The 12,495-nt window shown below is 29.7% G+C and overlaps 1 protein-coding gene across 1 annotated transcript; it reads right to left on the reverse strand.

The window, feature by feature from the left end:
- Window positions 1-2,055: 2,055 nt before the first annotated feature.
- LOC109815449 (protein SIEVE ELEMENT OCCLUSION B) lies at window positions 2,056-5,822 on the reverse strand. Its single transcript, XM_020380173.3, has 7 exons — window positions 5,538-5,822; window positions 5,315-5,413; window positions 4,092-4,540; window positions 3,896-4,005; window positions 3,602-3,744; window positions 3,038-3,517; window positions 2,056-2,937 (listed from the first exon to the last, which is right to left on the reverse strand). Exons 1-7 carry the CDS (start codon window positions 5,754-5,756, stop codon window positions 2,317-2,319), a joined length of 2,121 nt encoding a protein of 706 aa, XP_020235762.1. The 5' UTR covers window positions 5,757-5,822; the 3' UTR covers window positions 2,056-2,316.
- Between the last annotated feature and the right edge of the window lie 6,673 nt (window positions 5,823-12,495).

Genomic DNA, 12,495 nt, shown 5'->3' on the forward strand with positions numbered 1-12,495 from the left:
ACTATTTTAACTAGTGAAAAACACTTTTAAAATCGGTCATTTTTTACTTTTAAAATCGACTCTCTAATTGATTTTAAAAGAGTCGATTTTAAAAAGTGTCACTTTTAACATCGATCATTGGTCGATGTTAAAAGTTATACTTTTAACATCGATCATGCATAAACCGATTTTAAAAGTAAGACTTTTGAACTGGAACAGGTTGTTACAAATTCTTCAAAAGGCCTAAAAATGTAGTCTGGAACGGCCCGTACTGCAACCAGAATGAGCCGTACTGCAACCGGAACGGGTTGTTCTAGTTGCAGAACGGGTCGTTCATCTTGTAGAACGGCCTGTTCTCCAACCAAAACGGCCTGTTCCGGTAGCAGTACAGTCCGTTCCGGTTGCAGTACGGGTCATTCTGGCCATTCAGCAATCAGAACGGGTCGTTCTGCAACCAAAATGGGTCGTTCTGATTACAGCAAGGTCGCCAGATTAAAAAAAAAATAGAATATTACCTTGATGAGAGTGCGAGAGAGTGTAAAGAAAAGAATAGAGGGAAGGATTAAAGAGAATGGACGGAAAAATAAAAAAGAATATAGGAAGAGAGAGTAAATATAGACGTTGACATTTTTAAAATCAGTTATCCAGTATACAAAGAGTAGCACTTTTAAAATCAGTTCTTAAGGAGCCAATTTTAAAAGTAACTTTTAAAATCGGTTCTTAAGGAGCCGATTTTAAAAGTAACTTTTCAAATTGGCTCTTAAGTAACCGATTTTAAAAGTAGCACTTTTAAAATCGGCTACTAAGGAGTCGATGTTAAAAGTAGCTTTTAAAATTGGCTCTTAAGTAGCCGATGTTAAAAGTAACACTTTTAAAATCGGCTCTTAAGGAGCCGATGTTAAAAGTAGCTTTTAAAATCGGCTCTTAAGTAGCCGATCTTAAAAGTAGCACTTTTAAAATTGATTCTTAAGTGGTCGATTTTAAAAATATCACTTTTAAAATCGGCTACTTAAGAACCGATTTTAAAAGCTACTTTTAACATCGGCTCCTTAAGAACCGATTTTAAAAGTAATTTTTGTACTAGTATTCATAGAAGTTGTATGAGAAAAGAAGAGTTCACTTAAATGTTTGACTCACTCAACAAATTATAATTCATGTCATCATATTCGTTTGACTTAAATATGTTTTTAGTCCCTCAAATTTAAGGTGACTTTGATTTTAGTCTCACAAATTTAAAACTATTATTTTTAGTCTTTGTAATTTTAAAAAAAAAAACTTATTTTAGCCATTTATACTCAAATTTTATCATGAAATCTGTAAAATATTGACGCATAAAATCTACCTATTAATATTATTATTAGTGAAAGCATCACATTAAACCAACTAATATTGCATAACTATTTCAATTTGTCAATTTCATATATATTATTAATGAATTGAAAGATTAAAACAAGATTTTTAAAAATTATAGGGACTAAAAAAAATAATTTTCAATTTGAGAGATCAAAAATAAATTTATGCTAAATTTAAAGGACTAAAAACATATTTAAGCATATTCTTTTCAATAGAATATAAGTGTCAAAAATGAGTTGGATTAATTAGTTTTGCGATAACAACTCCACTCACCTAAAATGGGATAGGACTGACCTACCAAAAAAGTGAAATGAAACGGGTTAATCCATAAAAAAAATTGAAAAATACAACTCATCCCACTTAACAATGAGTTAAGGGATCGGTAGATTAATCCATTTTAGTGAGTTAATGGGTTTAAAATAATGAATTAAACATCTTTGATCTATCCAATTTTTTTTTAAAAAAAAATCTCAATTAATTAAAATATTTTAATATACATTATCACTTCAACATATATTTTATTATTATTATTATTTATAAAATTGATTAGAGGTGTTATATTTTTCATGAAAAAGAACTAAGTAATATATATTTTTATTAAAAAAAGACATTATACATAATATATATATATATATAGTAATTTCAGTTCCTAATTAAATGATTACGTATTAATTTTTTATAAATAAAAAATAAAAAAAAGGACAAGCGTTTACAACTTGCATATGGACATAAATTACTAGTGTAAGATATATAAAAGTCGTAGAACACACTTTATTAGAAAGGGACTGGTGAGCAGAAACAGATGGTGCTTCTTCGTCCCCAAGAGCTAGTGCATACACATAAACATTATCTTAACATGTCACCACAAATGCATAACTTACAACACTAAAAAAGAAAACCTCTGAAACCAACCATATATAACAGAATCAAGCAGTATAACAGCTAATAAAATGCATGCATGCATGCAATCATGCAACATTCCTCTTACTCAACACAACAACGATACATGAAGTACTTCTCCATCTGGCGTCCACACTCAGCGCACACAACCTTCTGCGGTATGCCCCCAGTGCTCCCCGGAAGAATGAGCCTGTTGCAGTGATGCGGTGGCTTATTCGTGTTAAGGTAATTATTCATCGCCGGCACAAAGCCACCTTCCTCGTCCATCCTAGGCCCCCACTCATCAAACTTGGACAAACACTCGATAGCAGTGTCACCCTTGGCTCGAGCCATTTCGGTGGCGCCTCTGCAGAATATGGTCCAGCCTCGGTCGCTGCCGTCGAAGCTCAGCACCGTCATGACCTCGCTCATGATCTCGTCGTTCTCCACCGTCTTCCCGTGCAGCAACTTGGAGTACAGCATGCTCTCCAAACGCGTCCAGAAGAACCAGATGGACGTCACGTTGGGCCAGAAGTAGCTGAACTTTCGTGACATGAAGGTTTTTATCATCTTCTGCATGCGCTCCTTCGCGTTGCTCTTTCCCACGTAAGCCATCTCTAGCTCCAAATTCCCCACTTTTGCCACGTTTAAGGCTGTTGCTGTGAATTTTTCTATCCACTCCAGGTCTTCTCCTCCGTACAGGCATATCAGTTTTCCCTCTGTCATCTGTTCAATGTTTGAGAGGGAACAATTAATATTCCAAAAAGTAACAAATTAAATTAAATTAAACGCAGATATCTAGCTAGTATTTTAATTTGTTACGTACCCATTCCAAAACTGTAGGATCAATGCCATCAACAAGTAGCTCAAGGCTCCAAATCTCTTGCTTCCACAAGGATTCTTCTTTCTCACTTGTGAAGGGGAAGGCCAAATTACCCCAAATCCATATCATGTGAACAGCATTAGGGGAGGACAATCTGCCTTGTGGATCAAGGGCCACTAAAATAGCCGTCTTTGAGAAGTTCCACACTTCTTTGATATACTTAACTGCCGATGGTTCAATGATGAAAGGATCGCACACACTAAACCATGCCATCAATGATTGCAAATACTCAAACTTCTGTTTGTTCACTTCATTCCAGACCGCTTTGTCCACAATTGGGACCCATACCATCTCATATTGAGTATCAGCCCTTGTTCGTGCATCTTTGTATAAATTATCAAGCACCAAGATCTCTTCTTGTGAAAGATCAAGATCTGATATGAGCAGCAACACATGTTTTCTCCTTAGTACCTCCAGGCTAACCTGTATGTCAATAAGTCAATGTTTTAAAACAAGGCACGAAATATGATTTAGTTACACTAGGACTACGTGTTACTAAAATCATACCCTTGATTTTGTAGTTCCATCCACAAGTGGAAGAATATCATCCTTTGCATATATCAGTGCTCTCAGAATTTTCATGTTGTCTACATGCACTGTCTCGAAAAGGCGTATCAGATTATGGTAGGCCTCAACATGCCTCTTGTCATCTGCAAAGATTGCAATTGTCAAGTATGCTTCATTCTAGATAAATTCAAAACCCTTTAAATTAGTCCAATGTTGTATGAAGAATCTTGAGTTCGGGTTATATCCAAATTAATTAAGTTACTAATTAATTATAATTTTCTATAGCAAACCCACCTATATATTGGTAGCAAAGATGCAATTGCTTCTTGAGGTGCTCGTATATACTAGTAACTTTGTGAGCCAGACTGGATAATTCCCATGCCTCTGTGGCTGATGAAATGGACCTGAAATCAACAAAATGGGGGTCACTACTATTTCAAAAAATAATTGAGTTTGGTGTAAGTGATGAAAAGGGGCTAGCTATGCTTACTCATTTCTTGTGCCTATGAGACTAGCAATTTGTGAGGCACAAGCCACAATACTTCGGATGACCCAATAGGAAGCAATAGGAATGTGAGTGCTGGCAACAGACATAGGAGGTGTGTCCTCTGAAATGTATTCAGATGGTAGCTCCTTGAATTCAACAATGCACATGGTTACATCCATTGCTGCTTTCACGAGCCTAATGAGTGCTTCAAAATGGGGTTTCAAGGACATAAAATTCTCTGCAATGTCTGGCAGTTGCTTAAGGAGGGCCACGGACTTGGCAAGTGTATTTTCAGTACTTAACTGAGCAACAAGCCAAAACTCTCCGAAAATAACAGAAAAAGCTGCTAAGGTTAGCACAACTTTCGCATGCCATGCATAGCTAGACATGTAATTCAGTAAAACCATTGTTGATGAATGTGCATCGCCACCTCCTGAGCACTTGCATGACAGCTGCCAATATAGTCAGGTACTGCTCCTTAATAACTTATCTAGATCCTTTTACTTTTTAGACTTTGTAGAAATAAAATTCTGATTAAAATGATCTAGGAATAATTTCACATATTCAAGAATAAGTCTCCAAAGTGTAGAGATTAAAAGAGAGCAGAGATAGAAAAGAAAAAATTAAGGAAGAGAGAGAAAGTGATCAATGCGACAAAATAGTGTGATAGGAAAGAAAATGAATAGAAAACCAAGAAGAATTTATTTTTTATGAAAGTGACGAGGAAGGAAAAGAACGTGAATAAGAATAATAGATAATTACCTATATACTATCATTATTAGTATAAAGTCTTTTTTATCGATAATTAATCATATCTTTTAATAGTGATATGTCAGTTACTTATTTAATAAAATAATAATAAAATAAATAACTTTAAAAAATATATGATTGATTGTCGGTATAAAAAACTTTACACTTATACTAGTATAAGGATGATTAACTCCAACAATAATAATATGAAAATAATAAATGTCAATGGTAATGTAAGAAAGAGATAAAAAGATCCGCATCAAAAAGAGTGAGGTGGACGTAAAGAGTTGCAAAAAAATGCGTAAGATTGATACATGTATATCAACCCCATGGCACATGAATCCAAAGCAAGTATATTCTACGCAGAACTAAAAAAGGAATGGAATCACACTTTTCCACTGCGACACATTTAGTAAATTTTATCCTAGATAACAGTAACTTTTATAAAAGTAAAGATATTATGATATGAAAAGAACCTCGCAGGAAATTTTGTTTATGATATAAGCCAGCGAATCAAGCATGTCAAATTCAGCCAGAGCAGCAGTCATCTCCAATGCATCTTGGTCTCGTCTTACCTACCAAATGAAACACACATAAGCCTATTCATATTATAAAAAAAATATAAAAAAAAAAAAGTGTTTAAACATTAATTGGGCACATGCATGCAATGTGGCATAGTTAAAATGTAATGAGTCTTACATCATGACCCTCAACAGTGCGAGCAATGAATCGAACCAAGATTTCGTCGACGATTTGGAGGATTGGTTTGACATCAATATCACGACCATCAGGTGCATGCGTGGCCTGAACTTGCTTGGTCATGGCACTGTCATCAGAAGTTGAGAACATGCGTCGCTCCTTCCTTTGAGACATCTTAGGAGTAGATGATGGTAGCTGGCGAGGAGGGTAGCTGGTCATGTTGGTGAAATGGCTCAAGAAGACTGCGTGAGAAGGAAATGAATTAATTGGCTTGAGTATACGTGGTTGTTCTTGAAACATATATATAGCAGCATGAAGTGGAATAAAGCCTTATTGAACAAGTACCTTGCTTGCAAGAGGGTATAAAACAAAAGCTAAAGCGATCCTCCTGTTTAGGATAAGAATACACATCATTTGCGGTGGACCCTGCCTGCCTTCCGTTACGTGCATACACAGCATAGTACACAAAACAAAGTGAACATTTCATTTATTAATTTTCTAATCCTCAGGCCACGTTAGCATAATCATTAGTTTAGCCTACCAAAGCAAAAAAGTGATCTCTGCCGCTTTTGTGACATCATAGATGCCGAGTCACCTGTCTTACCTCAGTAATTTGATTCATTTTGTGTAGCTAAGTAAGCATTATGGAATATATAATTAATGACTTAAAGCTTATGTATGGTACATATCAAACTCTAAACACTTAAATTAAATCTTATATTTTTAATAATTTTTTTATATTATGTAAATTTAGTGATTTAAAGCATATGATATTATTTTTAAAATTATATATATCAAATCTTACATGATTTAATTTTTTTTAGATAATATATTTATTTAAAAAAGTTATTAAAATTACAAGATTTGATGTAACACGTGGTGAGAATAGATCTCATCCCTATACCTACCTAATAAGGATATGTTCTATTCGTGAAATTAAAGTAGAGTTAAAATGAAAGGAGAAAGAATTTGTGTGGGCCAGGGGATAGGGGGGGGTCAAATAGGCCCTGAGTTCAGTACTACTTAACTTATATTTTATAAGGGATTTTGATCCCAGCAAGTCAGTGTTATTGCGTGCAGATAATCAATCAGGTATCTTAGTTTTTTTTCCTGTGAGTATAACTACAAAATTAGATTATTAAAAGAAAGCAACTAGTGAAAGAAAGAAGGTTGGAATTTCTACAACCAAACTTATTACTGCAACTATCATTCTTATTACCATTAATTGTTTGCTAGCTTGTCGGTTATTATTATTGTTGTTGGTAATTTTATTTTTAAGAGTGTAAAGTTTTGTATGCTTTTAAATAATTAAAAATCGTCCACGCAGAAATTAAACCGATTAAAATCGACTCAACGAGAGTTTGGATTATTTGCATGATTAAGTTTAAATTTAAGTGTTATAATTGTTGTACGAAAATGATAATAATAATAATAATAGTTTTAAATATGACTATAAAAGTAATTATTATATGATAATGTAAAAATACTTTATTCAATCCATTACTTTTAATTTGTTATATCATCTCATCTTTCTTTTGAGAACTGCTATTTGGTAAAAAATTAATTTGTAGAGATTATACTAAAGTACATGTGTAATTATTTTAATGGAGTAACAAATGATTATATGTAATTATATGTTAAGTAAATTTACATGTATATATAGTGATATTTTTTATATGTCACTATTAGAAATAACAAATTAATTCATTTATCTATCATCCATCCATTCAAGTTATCTACAAATAAATTCATTCAATTCATCTATTACAATAAAAATAAGAAATGAATTGGATTCAATTCATCTATTTAATTTTATGAATAATTAGTGATTTATCTACTACTTTTTTTCAAAGTTCATTTAAATTATAATATGAAATGTTTATTCAATTGATGTTTTAAAAGACTATGTTGACATAAAAAAAAATCTTATAAAATTTAAAAGATTATACAAAAATATAATGATTTATAAAAAAAGAGAAAAAAATAAAATATTTCAAAAATAAAACACTAAACAAAACATGACTAAAAAATCGCGATCTCCCCGTATGGTTTTGTAAAATAATATGCTTTAAAGCACATACAGCTATGAAGAATCTTTGTGTATTTATCAGTGACAGGAGTAACATGTACACTAGTTGTATTCTCTATTTTAAAGTACAATTTATGCTTCTTCTTTTTCATTTTTTTTTCAGCGATAAAGATTATAGCTTTGAATTTAAACATTTTAATAGATTCAGTGTTCATAAAGACACTACCAAAAACAGAGTGTTAATAAAGAGGAAAGACATTACACTAGAGGAGCTCAAGGTAAAATAACAAGTACAAAAATCGAAACTGGATTCGTTAAGGACGGGTTCCTTATGTGTTGGTCAAGGGTGTGTCCATTACAGACTTGTACATAAGTTGTAAGTACCAAGCCATGCATGTAATGATGATTTTATTAATGACTCATTGACTTTTTTTCTTTAAAAGTGAAAGCATTTTTTTAGTTATTAACGAAATAATTCATATTTATTAATTAAAAGAGTATTATTTAATTATGAGTAGTGTTATTAAATATGTTTATTATTTACACTATTTAATTCTATGATATATTTAAAACAAAAGTTTAAATAATAATATTATTAATTAAAATAATTTTATTAATCTCGATAAATTAATTTATTATTGTTTTGTATATATAACTGGAAGTAGTATCTGACAGAAGGGGCAAAATCATTTATGATGTTTTCTACCGTCAAACTCAAACCAAACACATGATATAATTAAGGTCAAACTTGATTAGATTGCCGATGTACAATTTAAGATATCCAGAGTTATCAAAATAAATACCCATAGAATTAAAGTATAAAATCGTATTCAGAATTACTTAACTTAATTTATAAAATTGAAAAATAATATTTATAAAGTTACGCATAAAATATTATCATTTCGAGATATAAACGACCAGTCTCAGCAATGAAGAAACAGCCATTTTCGAATTAAGATATTTTAGCAGAGAATCTAAGAAAACTTTGGTTTGAAGGCTTTGTGAGAATGAATATATAAAATGATGGAAGCATTGTCAAATATTTTTTTAGCAACATGCATTGCTCGTCACACTAACTTATTAAATTCTTACACCAAATAAAGATGATATGTACGTCGTTGTTAATATCACATGCAAGCTGAATCTCAAATTCTCAACAATACAGAGCTAAATACGACTAAAAATTTCTGCACTTATGTAATACACAAAACAATCATGTGATTAAAGCCAAAATGGACCACTTTATCTTAATCGAATGATGTATGGAAAATTGACCAAGTTATGCAAAGCCAAATATATCAATACTATTAATAAATGTGATACTGTATTTCTTTTATAACAGTCTTTCTTGTTCATTTTTTTATATAGACATTTTTCATTTTCTTTTATTTTAAAACATAAATAATTGTTCTATTACTTTTTAACATAAATATGTAGTACTTTCTTTTTCTGCTAATATATATATAAAAGTTATATTAATATTTATATTATTTAATAATTTTTTACACTTTTTAATTTTTCTTTCTCTTTATCAAACACATAAGATAAAAATCAATAAAAAAACCGGTGGACCAAAGATAATTAACCTATCATGATGCGAATTAAAAAAAATGTTATTCAACATAATTGAAATTTTAAAGCGTAAGAAATTTTTTTAATAGTAATTTGCATATAAAAATTATAATACCACGAGGCACTAAATTATTTGGTAATTAAGATATATAAGAAATTTCGATGTATAATAAATTATGGTACGTGAGGAGTTGATAAAGTAAATATATATATATATACATATATATATATATATATATATATATATATATATATATATATGTTCCGGCCAAAGGGTGGACTAGGATTTCTGTCTAGGTCAAACCTCAAAGCCAGAGCATTCAAAAGTGTAATCTGTCGTCTTAGTTTTAGGGTTTTAGGTTTTATACTTTTCTGTTTGTGGGCCTCCTGGGCCTTGTGAGCGCGAGGATTTCCATAACGATTTTCCTTGGGAATATTTGATTATCAAAGATAGACTTTTCATCCTTGATTCTCGGACCAGTCCAAGGGGTGAGACCCACTCGGACTTTGGCTGATCATATCCTGGCTGAGTTTACCATGGCCGAGCACACCCTGGTCGATCTCACCATGGCCGAGTACACCTTAGCCGAACTCTCCATGGCCGAGCATAGCCTGGCCGATCTCACCATGGCCGAGTACACCCTGGCCGAGCTCGTCCAGGGGGTGGGTGAGATCGCAGACCGAGAAGACCCATATTCAAGAATCATCGGATCAAAACCTATAAAGGGTATTAGATCGGGATCCGACTGAGACGGTACATATATATATCGTCCTAAATATAAATTTAGTGTGATTATTATAACTTTGATGAGTTAGAAAATTTATGGTATGTGGTTGGATAACAATTAACTTTTTTCTCTTTAATTTATATGTTACATTTTCACATTATTATATATTTACAAATGAATTTAATAATTATATATTGTCAACCAATTAAATATCTTCGTTGATATAACTATTTAACCTTTTATTGTTAAAATTATAAACTTCTCATAAATAATGGTTTTTATATTATATATATATATATATATATATATATATAATTATTATACATTATTAGTGTATCACCTATTTTTTTTTTAAATATACATGCATCTTTAAAAAAACAATTAAAACCTCTCTATAATTACATATTCGTGTATTTGTCCATTTTTAAACATTAACTTTATTTGAAAAATATCCAAGTTATCAGTTTTATAGATAAAATAGACTATATTAAAAGAAAAATGATATAATAATTATATATATATATATAGTTTCTAATATAAATTAATCATTATTTTTTTACGGTAAATATGATTATAAAGAAATTATTCGAGAAATATGAAGAAAATGGATACAATGAATGAGGTTTATTTGAAATGTTGATACTATAATTTCGTTTGTGAACTAAAATGTATTTGTAAAGAACTAATAGTGTATTTAGATGAAGAATTTAAATGGAGTAATTCATTTATTTGAAGAATTTAAAATTTTTTAAGGTAAAATACCTTGTTTGGATGAAGAATTTATAATGAATTTGAAATTTAAGCATTTGTGAAATTTTTTGAAATAATAAAATTTCAAATTCTTCCAAAAGAGTAAGAATTTGAAATTTTTCATATTTCTTTTCTTCTTATTTCACTTATATATTTTATCTTATCTTTTATCTTTTCATGTTTTTTTTTTTTGAAATTCAAAATTTTAGCTCATATCATTAAGAATATCATAAATGATGCAATTTAGGATATGAAAAAAATCACAGTGATTTGCATTTTCTATTGCTGCTTTAGCTAGCTTATGAGCAACAATATTGGCAAATCTAGGGGAGAAACTCACATGAAAGTTTGGGGGGTTAACCATGATAGGCTTACATTGGTCAAGAAGGCAACCGAATTCAGTTAATTATTGAATATTCAAAAAATATATTTAAAATTATTAAATATTATCTAATATTATTTTTAAAATTATTAAATATTTAAAAATTAGTTAATATTTAATTTTATAAAATTTAATTTAAAAATTTTAATATATAAATATATTTTTAAAATCAATTTTATCATAGTGCAATCAAATTATCATATCCAACCTAACAACTTAAAATTTGATAAATTTAAATTGACTTATCCAAACAAAATATTTTAAAATGATAAAAATTAAAATTAAAGCAATTCAAATATCAAAAAAATTAAAATTCCTTAAATTTATAAAATTTCTTAAATTTGTAAAAAATTTTATCCCATCACACCATAAAAGTTGTCGTAGACGAAGGTGCGAGAGAGCGCATTCACTATTCAAACACTGAATCGACCCATTGGAGTCAAGGCAATTTGCCGTCATGGCTCATGGTCATGATACATCATGCATGTAATGTTTGACTCAAAAAATTATTCACTTGAATCAGTCATGTATAGCGTTACCAAAAACAAAAACCAGTTATGTATTGAATTGCTTACTAATCCTATTTTCTTCCCTTATTTTATACCTAATTAAACTATTTTTAAATTTAATTTTAGGACTAATTTAATTCCATAAAATTGGCTTGGGATTAGCTATATACATTAATTTAATTAAATTATTGATCCACGTAAGATTTTTAATAAAATATAAAATATTAATTAAAAGTAATTTATTTAATTACTTTATGTTAAAATGTTGTTAAAAATTATGTTGTCATGTTCAACATTCTCGCATGATTTTTCTAGGTCATTCTTTATCTATCATTTTTAATAATTTATAAAGTGTAATCTAGACTATTTCTATCATTGTGATAATATTATTGAGGTAATTGAGTTATTTTTTTTTCTTTTGTATTTTGAGACTTCAAATTCGATCACTTTTCAAAATCCTTTCCTTTTCAGTTTTGGATCTTGATTTTCCTCACGATATTTTACATCCTTTGTAGAGAACTCTAACTTATATTTTCTTTCAAAGTTTAAATATATTTTTATTTTTTTAAATTTAGGCTACACTTGTTTTTAGTTTCTCGAATTTAGGATTTATTTTTAATTATTATAATTTTTAAAAATATTATTTTATTGCCTTATATAAAAAATAATATATCTAAAAATAATATATTGAGATAGTTGTACAATATCAATTAAATTTAATATGATGTTTTCGATAATAAGAATATTAGTTAATATATCTTATATGATAGTACTTGATAAATTTTTTAACAAAATTTAAGTATAAAAATTAAAATAATATTTTTTTAAAATTATATAAATTAAAAAAATTAATTTTAAATTAAAAAATTAAAAATAAATTTACTTTTAAATTTAAGAAATTAAAAACACATTTCAAACGCAAAATGAAAGTTATATATTATGCGTTGAGTCTAATTTTTCTTTCAGCAAATAAGAATTACAGATGAGT

The sequence above is a fragment of the Cajanus cajan genome, chromosome 6, assembly GCF_000230855.2.
Source record: "Cajanus cajan strain Asha chromosome 6, NIPB_CcT2T_4, whole genome shotgun sequence".
Taxonomy (NCBI): Eukaryota; Viridiplantae; Streptophyta; class Magnoliopsida; order Fabales; family Fabaceae; genus Cajanus; species Cajanus cajan.